At 41.3% G+C, this 19,735-nt stretch overlaps 1 protein-coding gene across 1 annotated transcript in view; it reads left to right on the top strand.

Annotated features, from left to right (window-relative positions):
- Positions 1-1,035: 1,035 nt before the first annotated feature.
- wdfy4 (WDFY family member 4) overlaps positions 1,036-19,735 on the top strand; it is a gene marked incomplete at its 5' end in the record, with an annotated part of 306,077 nt that continues 287,377 nt past the window's right edge. Inside the window, 3 exon segments of the mRNA XM_084321866.1 lie at positions 1,036-1,290; positions 12,588-12,699; positions 18,907-19,043. Coding sequence (XP_084177992.1) covers positions 1,036-1,290; positions 12,588-12,699; positions 18,907-19,043 — 504 coding nt within the window.

Here is a 19,735-nt window from a genome sequence, read left to right as displayed (position 1 = left end):
TATCGTTCCCTCTATAACCTCTCTCTTCCTCTTTCTCTTTCTCCCACCCTAGCTCTTTCTCTCGTTCTCTATTGTTCCCTATATAACCTCTCTCTCACTTCATCTATCTACTACTGTATGACTCACAGTATCTTAGTGTATTTATCTCTCACTTCCTCTTTCTCTCTTTCTCTATTGTTCCCTCTATAACCTCTCTCTCTCTTCCTCTTTCTCCCACCCTATCTCTATCTCTTGTTCTCTATCATTCCCTCTATAACCTCTCTCTCACTTCCTCTTTCTCCCACCCTAACTCGTTCTCTCGTTCTCTATCGTTCCCTCTATAACCTCTCTCTTTTCCTCTTTCTCCCACCCTAGCTCTTTCTCTCATTCTCTATCGTTCCCTCTATAACCTCTCTCTCTCTCTTCCTCTTTCTCCCACCCTAGCTCTTTCTCTCTTTCTCTATCGTCCTCCATAACCTCTATCTCTTCCTCTTTCTCCCACCCTATCTCTATCTCTTGTTCTCTATCATTCCCTCTATAACCTCTCTCTCACTTCCTCTTTCTCCCACCCTAACTCGTTCTCTCGTTCTCTATCATTCCCTCTATAACCTCTCTCTCTCTTCCTCTTTCTCCCACCCTAACTCGTTCTCTCGTTCTCTATCGTTCCCTCTATAACCTCTCTCTCTCTCTTCCTCTTTCTCCCACCCTAACTCGTTCTCTCGTTCTCTATCGTTCCCTCTATAACCTCTCTCTCTCTCTTCCTCTTTCTCCCACCCTAGCTCTTTCTCTCGTTCTCTATCGTTCCCTCTAACCTCTCTCTCTCTTCCTCTTTCTCCCACCCTAGCTCTTTCTCTCGTTCTCTATCGTTCCCTCTATAACCTCTCTCTCTCTCTTCCTCTTTCTCCCACCCTAACCTTTTCTTCCTACCGGTCCTCTGCTTCACCCTGATATTTAATATATTCTCTCTCTCTCTCTCTCTCTCTCTCGCTCTCGCTCTCGCTCTCTCTCTCTCTCTCTCTCTCTCTCTCTCTCTCTCTCTCTCGTCTCTAGCTGCAGATGGGTGATGTGGAGAGGATCAATAAGGAGACAGGGGAGCTGAGTGCCTCCGGGGAGGTGGCGGTCTCTGTGGAGCTGAAGGGAGGGACGCTGGGCCCGCCGTGTGGCCCCCAGCCGCCCCTGCAGGCCCTCAGGGAACGACTGGAAGCACTAGAGACCTGCACACAGCCTGCTCCTGACCACATAGACATAGACTGTGTCGCTGAAGAACAGAGAGAGGAGTGCCTGCTTCAAATCCTTCCTCTCTACATACAGGTCAGTGCCCCCCACATACACACACACACACACACACAATGTAAACAAACAGATATTCTCACATCCCCTACGCTCTGCATCTTCTGGTCGCCTCAGGCCCAGTCCACACGATCACGGGTATTTTTGACACCGTTTAAAAAAAGAATTATTCAAAAAAAGAAACCTGTCCACACGACTGGTTTAAACTCTGCACCGAGTGATGTATATACATGTAGTACAATGCCAAAGCAGTAGGTGGCGATGTAGTTCAAACATGAAGGCCATTTTCAACCAATCAGAAGGGTTGAACGCGTCACTACACATCCTGCTCAAAAACAGAAACCCACCATCTTTAAATTACCTCGCATGAACCATTTAGCAACATAGCATTTATTTTTCAGCAAGAAACAAAGTGCAATAAAAGTGCAATAAACAAAAAAGGATACATTCACTGTGTGTTCTGCCTCATTTGTTCATTCAATTTACCACCAAGAGCGGAGAGTTTAGTCTCACAAAAAGATCTCTGATGTTGTTAGCTACATGCTAATGTGATTGGCATTTTCCATTATAATAGTTAGCATTGAGGCTAGCGTACATTAGTGTAGTAACGTTAACGCTAGTAGAATAAATGGATGGAAACGTTATTTAACAGATTGCAGAATGGGTACAATACGTTTCAATACAAAAAATTGTTAAGGGGATGCAGACTGTTGTAGTTTGGACTGGGTTCCTTATAACAATAACTTGACAACACATGAGCTTAGTTGGTAGCCGCAGCTACTTGGGAGAGCTCTGCTGTAAACACTGGAAATAACCTCGGTTACTATGCCCACACACAACCACTGCAACCGGGATGCACGCAAAACTTCACCCTGGACTTCGGTTGTAAAAGAACACGGTTGCAGTGTTCCAAAAACCCGGTTGCGTGTGGACGAACAGTGCAACCGCGCACATTAACACTTTCAGAGCTGGCCGTGTTTTCCTTTTTACCCCCTTGAATGCCCAGCACCACTTCAATGTTAACGTTAATATCGCCTAATCTATGTTTTAAATTATGGCTATGTGTCTAATCTGCCCGTCGCATTATCAATGACCCATTTCCAGTCAACATTGTCGAAGCGGATTGTTTTTTTATCGGTTCATTTCCGTTTTATATCATTTTGAAAAGCCCTCGTTTTCACGGAAAAAAGAAGAGATTCCATGATAATCGCCCTGTACTGGAATATTCTAGAACGTTGTCATTTATTGACCTATTTATGAATCGTTTTCAAATAAACGCAAAATTATCGATAGTATTATGTGTACGTGTGCACGCTGGTGCCGGCGCTGAAAATCGATTCTCTCAGTTCCTGATCGCTTTTACAGTCAAACAGCCATATCACATTATAGGGGGAAAGCTTATATCTCCGTGAAAACGGGTCTGATTATCCTAATACTGGTCAAATAGATTCCTTACCTGAGATCAGATGGTATCCAAATGGATTATTCCAATTCCTGATCGCCATTCCGAAAATCGATCCTTTTATTGATCCACCGCGTATACTGTAAAACACATAATCCCCGCTGCTCTGAGGGTCCAGAATGAAGCTGATCGACTCCGGTCACATGCGTGAGAAGTAAAATGTGGAGTCCGGGTTTTTTTTTCTCATGCCTTTTCATTGAGTCCAATCCAAAAGGGTGAATTACCATCTGGGAGACGATAGGGGCGCTTTTTTCACATCTGAGCGCCTGGAGTGGCTGATTTACCAACGGTAGACTCAGTTGATGAAATATGAATTCAGATCGCTAATAAAAAAAAACGAATATTCTCGTGATGGGCATTCAACCCGCGGGGGGTAAACCTGAGAAAACTCGGGTTGGGCAATCAAAGTGTTAAGGCTCGGTTACATAACACCCCGCGTGCGTGTGGACAGGGCCTCAGACCCACTCCTATCCGAGCTCCTGGGGGGTCATCAAAGGGAAGCAGGCAACTGAAACCTGGCAAATCTTCAGCCATCGACCAAAAATACACCTCTTCAAACAATATCTGATACTATGTACCTTACTACTATGCTAATATACTTATGCTACTACTTATCATGCTAATAATGTCTATACTAGTGCTGTCAATCGATTAAAATATTTAATCTGATTAATCGCATGATTGTCCATAGTTAACTCGTGATTAATTGCAAATTAATCGCATTTTTCTTTATTTTATTTTGTATCTACCTTAAATGGATCTTTTTCAAGTTCCAAGTTTTAATACTCTTATCAACATGAGAGTCAACAAATGCTTGCTTTATGCAGCCATTTCAAGTTTCAAGTTGTAATACAGAAATACAGAATACTTTGTATGAAATGCTTCTTTCTGTTTTGCTCCTGAGAGTGTGCTAGATAAAATAAAAAGATAGTATAAAATAAGTATAATATAAGTATAAAATAGAAAGTCAACTACGTAAACAAGTGTAAACAAAACAAAAATGTTCAATATACATATATACAGTATATACAATGCAGTAGAGAAGGTAACTGAGTTACAACAATATACAACAATATACAATAGCTACAATAGCTAATATACAAAAGGATGACCCCCATGCATTGCAAATTTGCATCAAATTCAAAACAGTGATGCACAAAATAACTTACATTCACCCACACAAGGGCTGAGGACTCACACCCCCCCCCCCCTCTCTCTCTCTCACACACACACACACTCCCAGCTCTCTTTCTCTCTTGCCCCTTCCTCATCTCTCACCCCCCCCTCTCTCTATCTCTCACACACACAAACAGAGTATCAATAATACACCTGAGTGAAGTCTAGTTAAACAAATAAAAAGATTTTCTAAAAAGTTAACCGTGAGTTAAAAAAAATAGTGGCGTTAATAGAATCGTGCGTTAACTTTAACAGCCTTAGTCTATACTACTATGCACTCAGAGTAGAGCTGCCGCGATTACCGCATTACCGCGGTATCGCTGTTACATCACGGCCACCGCAGAGTAGGCTGAATACCGCGTCACCGCTGTTTTTTATAATAATAATAATAAATTACCCTCTTCTCGTTGGGCTTGCGGCTCTGCAGATATACCCTACTTCTCTATCGAGGTTCCAAGCGACCCTATTGGGTACCAGAAAAGTCACGTGAAACATTGCAGACCACTGATTGGTCAGAAGAGAGACGCGTCACACGTTTTTTACGTCCTGAATGTCAGCTCATCACAACACGGCTAATAACGTTAGCTTTAACTCTCCGCCGGAGTGGACTACCATCGCTCTTCAGGAGTACTAAACGAGACATAATGATTTTACTGTCTGCAACGAATGTTATAATAAAAGCCCTTCGTTCTATACACTTGTCTGATTGAAAACTTTATTAACAGACCGCAGAATGGGACAACTCAGCACGCTCTGAGCAAAGAAAGGAACTGAGATATGAATAGAGTATTGCTTGCCTTGCTATGGTCGGGTAAATACGCTGATGTTATTGAACGTATAACTATATAATGTTAATGCCACAAAACGAATGCCTTTATTATAAAGTAGTAACTTTATAGTAATAATAATAAGAAAGGGTCGGGGGGGTTAGGGGTAACCACCCCTGCCCGCGACACCGAGTGAACTGCGCACGACCAGAGGGGAAACTTCGAATCCGTGTTTCACTTTCAATAACTAATGCGTGCTTGCCGAATCCCAAACAATATTCATGCTGCAAAGTCATCCTCTAAAGATAGACATTTAGACTAGAGGCAGGCTATATGCTATAAAGAGTAGACTACTACTAAAAAAAAAATGCATTCAAACTTTTTATTTTTTATTTTTTGTGTGCGTGCGGTAATAACCGCAGCGGTAGGAAATATTTTGCAAATGTGTGCGGTAAGGAAAACATCGATACCGCGGCAGCTCTAACTCAGAGTGTAACATTCACGCTCGATACTATTTGATGAACAATGCCACTGACCCTTAGCTGCTAGCAGGGTTTGCAAGGTCCTTGAAGTGCTTAAAGTGCTTGATTTTTTATAAAAAAAAGTCAAGGCCTGGAATTCCTTGAAAACAGACATTTTTTAACGAGGTCTTTAAAATGTCCTTGAAATTCAAATCAACAATTCGCATTGAATGTTTTGTTCATTCATGATCAAATTGTTCTGAATCAAGAAATCATATTTTTTTTGCTATGTTTTAATCAAATCTGACGAGTCCTTGAAATTCAAGATCAAATTGTTCTGAATCAAGAAATCGTTTATTTTTTGTTAGGTTTTAATCAAATCTGACGAGTCGCTGTCTCGTGCGCTCCAACTGCTTTTCCTCATTTCTTCTTCGTGTGTGATGCTCTAGCTCAGTGGTTCTCAACTGGTCTAGCCTCGGGACCCACCATTTTCCTTAGTCATTAAAACCCTTGTGCACCCCTGGGGTCTTTTTCTACTTTTTTGAAATATTTTGAGTGTGTGTGTGAGCACAGCGGTGTCTGTGTTTATTATTATTTCATGAAATTGGGTAAATATCTTAATTTTACATATATGTTCATTGTGTGAAAAGCTTATAACATGAAACACTCTAGAAAAATAGTTACAGATTTAGTGACTCGTTCACCCCTAGTCCCTTTTTCTACTCCCATCCACTTCAACGTTAAAACGGCATTTTTAAGCATTTTAAAATCTGCTCTTATTCGTTCAATTCTCGATATATCTTGCCATCCTTTGCATATTCCACGAGATAAGGACCTTGTAATTGCCGGGATGTGCTGTTACCGATGTAAAACTCATGGTGGCGTCATCGCTCCACAGATAACTTTGCCAAAATTCAGGGGGAGGTGAGTTAGGCTCTGGCGGGCTGCCGGTCATTGAAACTCCGGACACAGGTTTTGTGGTGGTGGGGGGGGGGGAGCGAGTGGATTTTCAAGACAGAACCAGAGGCGAACCGGACCGCGCAGTCCACAGCGCGCCACACGCCGAAAAACAAGACCCCCATAGCCGGCGCGCGCCAACGAGGAAGTGTCCTGGACGGATCAGGTCTGGTTCTCGTCCCACCAGCGAGGCGAGCCCAAGATCCCTGCCGCAGCAACACATGGAAGCGCCCGCAGCATATTAGGTCAGTTGCGCACTTAGTAACGTTTCGCCTCAACGCCGTTTCTGGCCGAACTAGTCATCGAATCTTTAATATTTTTTTTGATTCGTATTCAGAGGTAATTCGTCGAGATATTTCTAATTGGTATTTATCAAAAAAAAAAATGGGAAATATGGTCAAAAACAACATTTATCCGTTTTTTTTGAACCGCTGAGCGCTTAGTAACGTTCGCCTCAACGCCGTTTCTGGCCGAACTAGTCATCGAATCTTTAATATTTTATTTGATTCGTATTCAGAGGTAATTCGTCGAGATATTTCTAATTGGTATTTATCAAAAAGAAATATGGGAAATATGGTCAAAAACAACATTTATCCGTTTTTTTCGAACCGCCCGCAGTCAGTTGAGCACTTACTAACGTTTCGCCTCAACGCCGTTTCTGGCCGAACTAGTCATCGAATCTTTAATATTCTTTTTTATTCGTATTCAGAGGTAATTCGTCGAGATATTTCTAATTGGTATTTATCCAAAAGAAATATGGGAAATATGGTCAAAAACAACATTTATCCGTTTTTTTCGAACCGCCCGCAGTCAGTTGAGCACTTACTAACGTTTCGCCTCAACGCCGTTTCTGGCCGAACTAGTCATCGAATCTTTAATATTATTTTTTATTCGTATTCAGAGGTAATTCGTCGAGATATTTCTAATTGGTATTTATCCAAAAGAAATATGGGAAATATGGTCAAAAACAACATTTATCCGTTTTTTTTCGATGAAAAAACACGTTCTATCAAACAAACACAGGTTTGAGTGGTTATAATTCATAAATATGAGTAATATGTTGAGAGATATATTGAGATTATACTATTACTGTTAATCATGGGTAGAAAAATGTTTTAAAAATAGTAAACAGGTAAAATTATATGGCTTTAAACATGATGTATCAAAACTGACACCAATCCCCAGGGGTTTCCCCCATTGTTAGGCATGCACAAAGTCGCGACCCAAAATTTTTAACCACTATGATTTATGTAAAAAAAAAAATTGCAGAAATACGCAATCTTTCAAAACATGAAATAAACACAAAAAAGTGCAACAAAAGTGCAACTATTGCTAAAAACCCAATGAAATAAAATAATAATAAATAATATATGCTTCTTAGCAGATTTCTTAGTTTAACATAACATACCTACGTTTGGGGGAACTAATGGGATAACTGGGGTTGCAACAAAAGTGCAACTAGGGCTAAAAATCCAATGAAATAAAATAATAATAAATAATATGCTTCTTAGCAGATTTCTTAGCTTAACATAACAGACCTAAGTTTGGGGGAACTAATGGGATAACTGGGGTTGCAACGAAAGTGCAACTAGGGCTAAAAACCCAATGAAATTAAATAATAATAATAATAATAAATTATATATGCTTCTTAGCAGACTTCTTAGCTTAACATCCCAGGGAACTAATGGGATAACTGGGGATGTTGTTTGCTCCTGACAAGAGTCTCAAAGTCTGGGGTGATGGTAGACAAAGTAACTCTGAGGTCATGCTCAATGTCCAATCTGTTCCTCTGCTCTGTCTTCAGCTGGACCAGAGCTGAGAAGCCACTTTCACAAAGATAGATAGTGCAAAAAAATTAAAAATAATAATAATAAAAATTAAAATAAACTTTTTTTTTAAACATTTTTTTCCACACTCAAAATGGCCCCGCGACCCACTTTTGGGTCGCGACCCACCAGTTGAGAAACACTGCTCTAGCTTGCTCTAGCTGGCATGCAGGCCAAGAAGATGCTTTTGAAAGTGAATTGCATCCTTCGAGTGACATCCTTGAAAATGAAAAATAGTGCTTGGAAAAGTACTTAAAAGTCATTGAATTTCATTTTGCAATGTCTGTGGAAACCCTGTGCCAGAGAGGTACCCCTCTTGCTGACTCGTTGTTCACAATCTGTAAGTCGCTTTGGATAAAAGTGTCAGCTAAATTACTAAATGTAAAATCCAAAAGGCCCAGGTGGCAGTGCATCGGAAAGGTTGTGTCACATCAAACATTAAGAAGAAGATTCTGCACGATGCTCTTCTATGGTTTGGTATTTTGAGTATTCAAAATACCCATTTGACAAAATAATGTTTTAATGAGTGTGGATTCCACTCTAAAGCCTTTGGACTCTGCATATCTCTCTGCCCTTCGGTGTATCCCCGGTGACAGTTATGGTACCATCATTGTATCCTCCATGATAAAGTTGTGTGGTCCTCTGGCAGAGAGATGTCACTTGCACTGGCATCTGTTTCTGTATGAAATTAATCCATTATTGATGATCTTCCACCCTACATCACTTTACACTACTACATTACTGGAGTGGAACTCTGGACCTTATCACACTCACTCTGGTGATTGGCTTTTAGGCTTAAGATTCTCAGAGTTTGCACTGAATTAAGAAAATCAGCTTTTAGCTTCTGTGCCTCCGACACATGGAATGTTTTGCAAAGCACTTTAAAACGTAATACTTTAGTATCCATTGGTCAGTTTAAAGCAACCATTTCACCTCGGTCTGTAGTTGTTTTAATTCATTTAAATAGTTGAATTAAATTGTTTCTATATTGTTTTTGTATTATGTACTGTACCTCCCGACGTCATTGTAAATGAGAACTTGCTCTCGATGACCTTTCGAGATTAAATAAAGATTGAATGAATGCGGGGCGACAGTGGATCAGGAGGTAGAGCGGTCATCTGGTAATCTGAAGGTTCCTGGTTCGATTCCCACTCCCTACGGCAGCGTGTCGAAGTGTCCTTGTGCAAGACACTTAACCCCTAGTTGCTCCCGATGAGCAGGTTGGCACCATTGCATGGTCGCCTCCGCCGTCGGTGTGTGAGTGAATGGGTGAATGTGAGGAACAAAATTGTAAAGCGCTTTGGATAAAAGCTGCTATATAAATGCACCATTTACCTTGCCTTTTACACTGGTAAGTTGCTTATCAAAAGCACATCATAATCCAAACCAGAATTTATAAAATCTTCTCAATATTGAATTGTTATTAGGATGAAATGGACCCTGAAGGTCCTAACGATACCGCATTGCACACATGAAATGACCTACTCTATAGGAATCCTCCAGGGAAACTGGAAAGAACATTCCTGAAGTGAGGTCACATGACAGGGGAGGGGGGGCAGTCCGATGACCCTCTCAACAGACACCTCTCCACCAGTGTCCTCTGAGCTGATGTCTGGGCGACTGGCCTCAGCAAGACCTGTACGGTTTCAGTACCCGTCACTTGAACTATACGATTCACTGAGGTCCACAGGGTTTGAGTCTCGCAGCTGTGATTTGGACAAACTGGGATTTATAACACCCCTTCCTGACAGGGAGCGACGCGAGCGAGCGTGATTGCGAAAATGATTAAAATGTATTAGTTTCAATCAGACTATCCTGACCTGCCGCGAGCGACAGCGAACTGAGCAGCGATGTCGTCCACCCCTCAGATATTCGCTCGCTGTGTCTCTAGTTGAGCGATTACGCGGCCGAGTCCCGCCCCTAAACACTTTTTATTGGTCAAGAATCGCAGGCCCCCCCCACGTGTGCTTCCAGGTAACGCACACACACACAGACACACTCGGACACGCGCCGCCTCATATCAGGACAGTGTCGCGCGCGATTTCGTCTCTAGTTCGCTCGCTCGCTCCCTGTCAGGAACCGGTGTAGACACCCATCCCCATGTGCTCACGCTCTGCATTCCATCAGTGATCTGTGTGTGTGTGTGTGTGTGTGTGTGTGTGTGTGTGTGTGTGTGTGTGTGTGTGTGTGTGTGTGTGTGTGTGTGTGTGTGTGTGTGTGTGTGTGTGTGTGTGTGTGTGTGTGTGTGTGTGTGTGTGTGTGTGTGTGTGTGTGTGTGTGTGTGTGTGTGTGTGTAATGCCCATTGATCGGGCTTACAACTGCAGACGTAATCATTCTCCGGATTTGGCGGGGGTGGGGTAGGGTGGTGGCGATGTAGGGTGCACGTGTGATTAGATTAATTAGATTAGACTAGATTAGATTAGATTCAAATGTATTGTCTTTATACAGCACAAGTACAGTACAATGAAAATAAGTTTGGCATCCAACCAGAGTGCAAATATAACAGTAAAGTGCAATAGTAATATACAATGTACATGTGGTTAAACTGGGTATAAAATATATAAATTAGTACTACTGAGTAATAGTGCTAATCAGATGTATGTACAGACTTGTGGTTTTATTATGTACAGTGATACAGGTATAAAGACACGATGGTAGTAACTAGTAAGTCATACTGGCCAGTAGCGTAACTAGTAAGAGTAGGTAAGGGATATGTACAGATATAGATACTGTATAGTATCTACATTGTGATATGTAACAAGGGTTATATGCAGGTATGTACAGACAGATGTGGATAAATATATCTACGGTAAGAATAAATATATATATATACAGCATTATTGTACATGCTATCATACAGAGTTATATGGGTTATATGCAGGTGTATAAGTAGGTATATAGAAGGATTATATGCAGGTATATTCAGACAGATATGGATATATATATGACGTGGTAAATATAAATCTATATTATATATGGTATATACAGCACTATTCTACATGCTATCACACAGAGTTATATGGGTAGACTATAGTTTGAGGTAGGTAGTTAAGATTATATGATTACTTTGATTACACTGTAAGGCAGTTGTAGAAAGCAGTAGGCAACAAAGTCCAATGCTCGTATAGTATGGGCAACAGAGCCTAGGGGTATAGGCAGTGGAGTACAGAGTTCAGGGAGATGACAGCTGAGGGAAAGAAGCTGTTCCTGAGTCTGCTGTCATCGTGGCACAGAGTTCAGGGCGATGACAGCTGACAGAAAGAAGCTGTTCCGGAGTCTGCTTGACTTGGAGAGGAGGTTCCTGTAGAGCCTCTCGGAGGGCAAACAGTGCCTTCCTCAGACACCGTTTGTGATGGATAGACTAAATTGCAGGGAGTGGTGTATCTGTGATGTGTTGGGTTGATGGGGTATGCTTTCTATGGCGCACCGGTGAAATATGGTTATAGGATGTGGTAATACTGTTCCTGATGAGCACACACACACACACACACACACACACACACACACACACACACACACACACACACACACACACACACACACACACACACACACACACACACACACACACACACACACACACACAGAACACAGACACACAAGCCTCATGACTTGGAACATAGGGGCCCTCTTACAAACAGCAACCCCAGTGAAATGTGATATCCTCTTATAGAAAGGAATGCAGCATACAGTATGGCCTATATTATTTATGATGGGGTGCATTAGTCAACGGAATTCAGCTTCATGCTGTCGTACTGACGTGTTAAATCACGCAGCAGTGCGTGAAGAGAGAACTGAAACCTTCTGCTGAGTACTTTGCTCTCCAGTATTTTTATGGCAGATTGATTTTCCTTAATTGTTTATCACAGGTTCCTAGGCTATTTGTTGTGAAAACACACTTCTTCAATCAATATCTGGAGAAAAAGAAAATAATAATCATTACTATTATTATAATCATTAACTATTACTATCATGCACTTTGCTACTTAGGAATCTACCTTGCCTATATTACTACCTACTTACTTTGATAACACGTCTATACTACTATGCACTCAAGACTGTAGCACTCAAGTTGAACACTGTTTAACGATCTTACTGACCCTTAGCTGCCAGAGTTGTACCCTTCCTGCTGACTTGTTGTACACAACTTGTAAGTGGCTTTGGATAAAAGCGTCAGCTGAATGACTAAATGTAAAGTTATGCAGAACCGATTCGCAGAAAGGTCTGTACATGTAAGGCTAGAAACACTGTTGATATGGTACTACCTTTGGAAGTCTATTTGTGGTGGGCTTGGGATGTTGCACATTAATGTACCGTATGTTTGGGCAGCTAGCTACTAGCTACATGTTGTGTGTGTATGCACACAATTATGTGTCCTTTTCACAGGAAACAACTCAAGCCTTCTCAAGGCTCAAATCCATGTCTACTTCCCACTGATCTGGCGCGGCTGGGTAGCACAGAGGTCTAAGCACTCGCCTACCACCGCAGAGACTCTGGGTTCGAATCCAGCTGGCAGCGGTACCTCCGGCTTGGTCAGTCGTCCCTACTAACACAATTGGCAGTATTAGCGGGTGGGAAGCCGATGAGGTGTGAGTCCTGGTCATTGCAAACAGCGACTCCTATAGAAAAACTCCCACTAACCTGCCTCTCTCCCCTCTCCGCTGCCAGGTCTGTCAGAGTGATGTCAGGGCTGAAGGACTGGACCTGAAGGGGCTAGCGGCCCTCACAGCTGACACAGTGGTGGCCAACATCTACAGCAGACTAGAGGATAGACCTGCAGGTACAGTATAACCACATCATATAACCACATCGTATAGCCACAATATGAGACATGTAGGTACAGTATAACCACATCATATAACCACAATATGAGACATGTAGGTACAGTATAACCACATCATATAACCACAATATGAGACATGTAGGTACAGTATAACCACATCATATAACCACATCGTATAACCACAATATGAGACATGTAGGTACAGTATAACCACATCATATAACCACATCATATAACCACATCATACAACCACAATATGAGACATGTAGGTACAGTATAACCACATCATATAACCACAATATGAGACATGTAGGTACAGTATAACCACATCATATAACCACATCATATAACCACATCATACAACCACAATATGAGACATGTAGGTACAGTATAACCACATCATATAACCACAATATGAGACATGTAGGTACAGTATAACCACATCATATAACCACATCATATAACCACATCATACAACCACAATATGAGACATGTAGGTACAGTATAACCACATCATATAACCACAATATGAGACATGTAGGTAGCCTACAGTGTAACCACATCATATAACCACATCATTAGACCTGTATACAGTGTAACCACATCATATAATCACATCATATAACCACATCATATAACCACAATATTAGACATTTAGGTACAGTATAACCACATCATTAGACCTGTATGTACAGTATAATAAGGCTGAGACCACTTATCGATTTATCGATAATTATCGATAATTGCGTGAAAGCGATAAGTGGCATCACTTATCGATTTTCTTGCATGTGTAAAAAAAATTAAGAAAAAATGTTTTCTTAAATTTCTTATAAATACTTTATACTATACTAAAATACCAAGTATTGTGGCATGTTTTAGTTAAAACATCCCCATTTCATGTAAATTCAGTTGAATTGCAACTCTGCACTGTGCATTCAATATAGGTTTATGCTTCGATCGTCACCAACGGCATACATTGTGGAGTAATGTTACAGGACACACACGGATCAAAATGAAGGCATGCTCGGATCAACGCAAGATTGATAACATATAGCCCTTACCTTGACTAGGAGGTACTGCAAAAAGAATATTCCAATTATCTGATCGCCATTCCACGTATTGATCTCGATCGTGTTGCCAAGATAATCCACTGAAATACATGAATCCACTGTGCTTGGTTCTCCCCAGTCCATGTGTTATAAAGGTTACTACTGTACGGGTAGGAAAACCTTCACCGGACTTGTTAGATCAAAGTACAGGCGGAGCCAGATAGAATCCAAGGATGTGCAATAGCGTCTGCAAGGCGTTAGGCGGCGGTATTGGACGTTTGCGATCTCACACCCTTTGAGGACAGCTTGCACAAGGTGCCTCGATGGATTATGAATGGCAATAGTGAATAAAAGAAATAACGACCCAGAAACGAGAATCTTTGTTTTTTGGCACTGAACCTTTGGGCCACAGAAACAAGAATTCTCGTGAACGGCAACCAAAGGGTTAATAATACTAATAAAAATATAGATATTTATCTAACATTTTTACCCGATTTATCGATTCTTCCAAATGGCTTATAGTCTCAGCCTTACAGTATAACCACATCATTAGACCTATTGTACAGGTACAGTATAACCTCATCATTCAGAAACTCCCAGACGTGTGTGTACTACTGTACATACTGTAATTTCCCAGGAGAGGGACTTCCTGCTGCTTCCCACTGCTTCTGCTTTCAGTTAAAGATGCAATCTGCCACTTGATGTCACCATGTAAATGTTGGGTATATTCATATAGATTGGCTTATAGATGGAAAATAACTATTTATCTATTTATTTCAGAACTTTCTTAGCCCATCACACCTCAAAATACAGCTGTAGTGGGCGTCACATAATATTGTACCTTCTGGTGTTGAGTTGCTTGAGTCAAGTCCGGTCATGTATATTGAGTAGGGCTGCACGATTAATCGATTTAAAATCGAAATCGCGATTTGGAATGATGCAATTATCAAATCGCAAAAAATATATATATATCGTTTTTATTTTATTTATTTTTTTACATTTATTTAACCAGGAAGTCCCATTGAGATACAAGATCGGTTTGGGAGAGGGAGGTAAGGGGTTTTAGATTGTGTGTTGTGAAGTTTAGACTTCAGAGAGGGAGAGTAAAGTACAGAAAAAAAGGTACCGTTCGGTACCGGTATCGATTCCCAGGTAAAAAGAAAAAATTTCAGGCTCGGTGTCCTGAAAAGACCCACCGCGTAGGCCAGATGCAAGCCGCATTTTACAATAAACCTCTGTGGGGCTGCTTAAAAAAATTATTATAATCGCAAATGTAATCGCAATCGCAATATCTGTCCGAAAAATCGCAATTAGATTATTTCCCAAAATCGTGCAGCCCTAATATTGAGATGAGTTTGATGACTCACAGCTGTTTTGTAACATTGTAACATTACTTGGAGGTCAATCCATATGTATATTGGATGTGATTTTTAACTACTGTATGAATGCACATAACACAATGTCTGCCACGCAGTTTGACCATCTTATACCTCTCTCTGCCAGTGCTGTAAGCCTATGGAGTCGCTCACCTTCTTTGCAGGGCTATAACGTTTTAAATATTATAGCTATATCGACATTACTATGGCCCATTCAACATCGGGTATCTATCATTCCGGATGTGGGAACGTTATTTTTCTATTCATACATTGTCGTGTTAATACCGTCGCATATGCAGTAATTCCTAGAATGCGAGTTATAGGCCCGACGCATATTATACATAATCGATTGGCGTTTTGTTCCTATACACGCTATATAAAAAAATTCGAATGCATATGATCGGTATACATTATGCTCCATCAGGCGTGAAGGAAAGGGGAGGGGGGGGGTCGTTTATGATTCCTTGATTGTCAGTAACGGCTTTCTTTAGTACGACATCATACGTTGATCAGATGGATTGCAATGAAATAAATGGACAATCGAGCTGGAATTAACGTTAGATTCCTCTTACCTGTGGACGATGAGTCTGGAGAAAAAAAATTCCAATTATTTGATTTCCATCTGCTAGATCCGTTTTCCGTTTGTATGACGCAATAAACGCAGAAAGCATATTGATTCTTGCATCTCGAAAGTGATCCAATGCACTAGAGTGTTTGTCTGAATCCACATAACAAGAGAGCTCTGCCCGGAATATTTTCGCCGATGCACAGAACGCACCATCCGGTTGAGAGTGGAGTGCAACTCGCCAGAAATCCACCAGGCGGCGGTATTGAGCCGTTGCAATATCCGACAGAGTCCAGAGTCTCCCGGAGCCTTGCTGGATGAATTATTAATGGTAATAGCGAATAAAGGAAATAACGATCATAAAAACGAGTTAACTCGTTTCTGGCACTCAACGCATGGTGGCCAATAACGAGTATACTCGTTAACACATTGGGCGCCGGGGGTTGTGCCCATCATTGTACCCAGTCTGCCACCGTTGAAAGCCTATGTAGATGTTTACCTTCTTTGCAGGGCTATAACTTATAGCTTATATAGAGTTATATAGAGTTATAGGCCCTGACGCATATGATAGATTATCGATTGGTGTTTCTTTCCTATATTAAAAAATTCAAATGTATATGATCGGTATACATTATGCTTCATCATGCGTGAAGGAAAGGGGGGGGGTCGTTTATAATTCCTTGATCGTCAGTAACGGCTTTATTTAGTATGGATTGATATATTGATCAGATGGTTTGCAGTGAAATGAATAAACAATCGGGCTGAAAATAACGCTAGTGTCCTCTTACCGTTCGCCGATGAGACTGGAGGAAAAAGATCCCAATTATTTGTCTGGATCCACATAACAAGATATTACTGCCGGAGGGATTTCCTCGATGCACCAGCGCCACTTCCGGTTTTGGCGAGAGTGTAACTCGCCCGACCATCCACCAGGCGGCGGTATTGAGGCGTTGCAATCTCATACAGGGTGCCGCTGCAGTCCGGAGGGAGACTGGATGAATTATGAATGCCATGGCGAAAAAATTTAATATTGATCCCAAAAACGAGTTACGCCGTTGTTGGCGTTCAACGCATGGCGGGCAAAAACGGCGTAAGTCGTTCTTGGCGACCAATGTGTTAATGGCGCAGAAACGGTTAATAATAATAATAATAATAAATCACAAGAAATAGCTAGCAATCAAAGGCCTTTTGAAATAAGAATGTTTTCAGGCCTGCTTTAAAAGAGTCCAGGCTCTGTGGTGCCCTCAGCTGGATGGGGAGTCTCTTCCACAGGCGTGGTGCAGCCGAGCAGAAGGTCCCCCACGGTGCAGAGCCGGGTACTGGGGACCCGAAGGAGCAGGCTACCTGCAGATCTGAGGGTACAGGTGGAGGATTGTGGAGTGATGAGTTCCTGTAGGTTATGGGTGAGCAGCAGGATTTTGTAGTTGATTCGGGATGAGACGGGGAGCCAATGTAGTTCTCTCTCTCTCTCTCTCTCGCTCTCGCTCTCGCTCTCTCTCTCGGAACGTAGTGCGCGCTTACTTGCGTAGCACGTAATGAGAGTCTCTTTAGCTCGGAACACAGTGCACGCTTACTTGCGTCTAGCGTAATGAGAGTCTCTCTCGGAACACAGTGCGTGCTTACTTGCATCTAGCGTAATGAGAGTCTCTCTCTCTCTGTCTCAAGTAGCCAAACTTTACACTATAAAAACAAACTGGATATTTGGATAGAGTGTGTGTGTGTGTGTGTGTGGCTGGTGAAAATGCTGAGTGGCTAGTGACTTTGGAAAACCACTAGCCACAGTGGCTGGTGAGCCAAAAGGTTAATGTCAAGCCCTGAGTAGGTTGTTTTGTTTTTGAGAGCTCTGCTCTTGATTTGTTACTCTGTAATGCTCACAGACTTCACCTGTTTAAAACGGTGAAGAACACGGTAAACAACACATGGACTTGTTATTTGATTGACGGCATTTCATTTTTTTTTAAACACAGGGAGGTAGAAGCCATATCAGAAATTACTCAAAAAGACAAGTTGTTCAATCAAAACCCAAGATTTTACTACATTAGTAGTACTACATCGTCCATCGCCTGGGCCCAACATCGTTATTATAATTATTTGTAATGAATTGGTATATTCTGCAGTTACATCACTGACTAGTATTTAAAAAAAATGAAAATTATAATCAGATGATCTGCTTAGTGAGGTAGTGTTTAGGCTCTAGGGAAGAGAAGTAAGGGAAGACTGGGATCAGGATGGGATGTGAATGAGCTCAAATGTGCAAAAAAACAACAACACATGGATATCGAGGCTGGACTAGTGCACATGATTATACAGGATGAATATTAGTCATATCCAGATTTAACTACTGCATATAATTACCCAGGTCGAATTTAGTGCATGATAATTCATGATAAACTACTGTACGTGATTATCCAGGATGAATTGCCAGGTTAAAACAGGGCGTCTATATCTGAGAATTTCCCCCGATATATAGAAATATCTGGTACCAGAGCTGCTTATCAGACATGTCGGACACCTAATAGAGCCTTGATTACCAGCATTTTAGACACATGGAACCACGTCAGATCTCTCTAATCTAATAGATGATATCTCAATTATTTCTGTCCAAATTACCCCAAAGCAAAAGGTTTAAGTCGATTACTGTTCAGCAAAAGGATCAGATCAGTACTCGGGTATCAGGTTAGAGTGGCACCAGTGCGTCTCTGATCTAAGGCTGTCCCCGAAGCCTGTTTTTGGGATTCGAACTTCGTCAGGGTTTTTCAAACGGACGTTCGAACCTTTGTTTTTAATAAAATAAAAAATATTTCAAATTTAATTTCAAACTAAATCCTCAATTTGAATAAAGTGATTAATCTGATTAAATTAGTCTTTTTTCTTTTTATTAAATCAACTTTCCAGCCCCAGACCTCACCCAGCCCAGGGAGAAGCCCCAGCCCAACTAAATCAATTAAATCAACTTTCTTTAATGAATATAACTCATCAGTTTTAATACTATAATATTAGTGTAGCCTAATCTTTATCTGCAACTGTGAAGAAAAACTAAATGAAAACATTTAGAATATATATAAAAAAAAAGAATAAAAAAAAAAGAATTCGAATGTTGATTTAGAATTCGAATGCCAACGTAACAAACGAAGGTTCGAACGTTCGAACGTTTGGGCTCAGCCCGTCTCTGATCACAGCAGGTGGTTGTGTGACGTCCGCTGTGTGTTCCCAGAGGACGCCCGCTACGAGGTGGTCCAGTTCCTCCAGAGGCCGTCCGGAGCGACGCACGGCGACACGGACGCCGAGGAGAAAGGCCGCGCAGGATGGCTCCTGTTGAAGTCTCTGTCCTTCCTGACAGCTGATGACTCAGTGAGTGAGATGTTTGTCTTTGTTTGTTTGTTTGTTTGTTTCATTTTCAGGGCTGTCGGAACTATAAAACATTTCTTAACATGTTTTAATCGCATGATGTGTGTCGCTATGATTTCTCTCTTTTCTTTTTTTTATGCAATGAAAAATACATAGCAAAAAGCATTGGACTGTGTGGTAATGAATGAATGCACAACAAAATAGAAACATGAGAAGGAGGCATAGAGGAGGATGTCATGCATCAGTGCTCATGGGCTGGATTGGGACCCAGTACATTATGAGTATGGTAGCGGTAGCGTTGGGCGAGGTCTGGCATATGACCATGTCCACAGGACGATGAGGTCATTGTTGCTACTCCTATACATTTTTTATATGTATGTATGTTGTATATGAATGACCACACATCATCCTCACATTCTCACCTGGCCTTTCTTTACTTTTCCTCCCTAGAGCCTAAAAGCCTCATTAAGCAGATCATCTGATTATAAAAACATTATCATAGTGATGTAATTGCAGGATATACCAGTGAATAAAAAGAAATTAATCGTGATGTTGGGCTCAGTGGTTGATTGTCATCCATCGGTGATCGTCGATCAGCCCAACCCTCAGCTTAGTAGGCCACTAGGATGTCCCAGTGGCAGTGAATCTGATATTAAATCTCACAATATTAATACTCATAAAGTCGTTGCAACATT

This window comes from Notolepis coatsorum (genome assembly GCF_963971535.1).
Source record: "Notolepis coatsorum genome assembly, chromosome: 9".
Classification (NCBI taxonomy): Eukaryota; Metazoa; Chordata; class Actinopteri; order Aulopiformes; family Paralepididae; genus Notolepis; species Notolepis coatsorum.
This window is presented reverse-complemented; position numbering and strand designations above follow the sequence as displayed.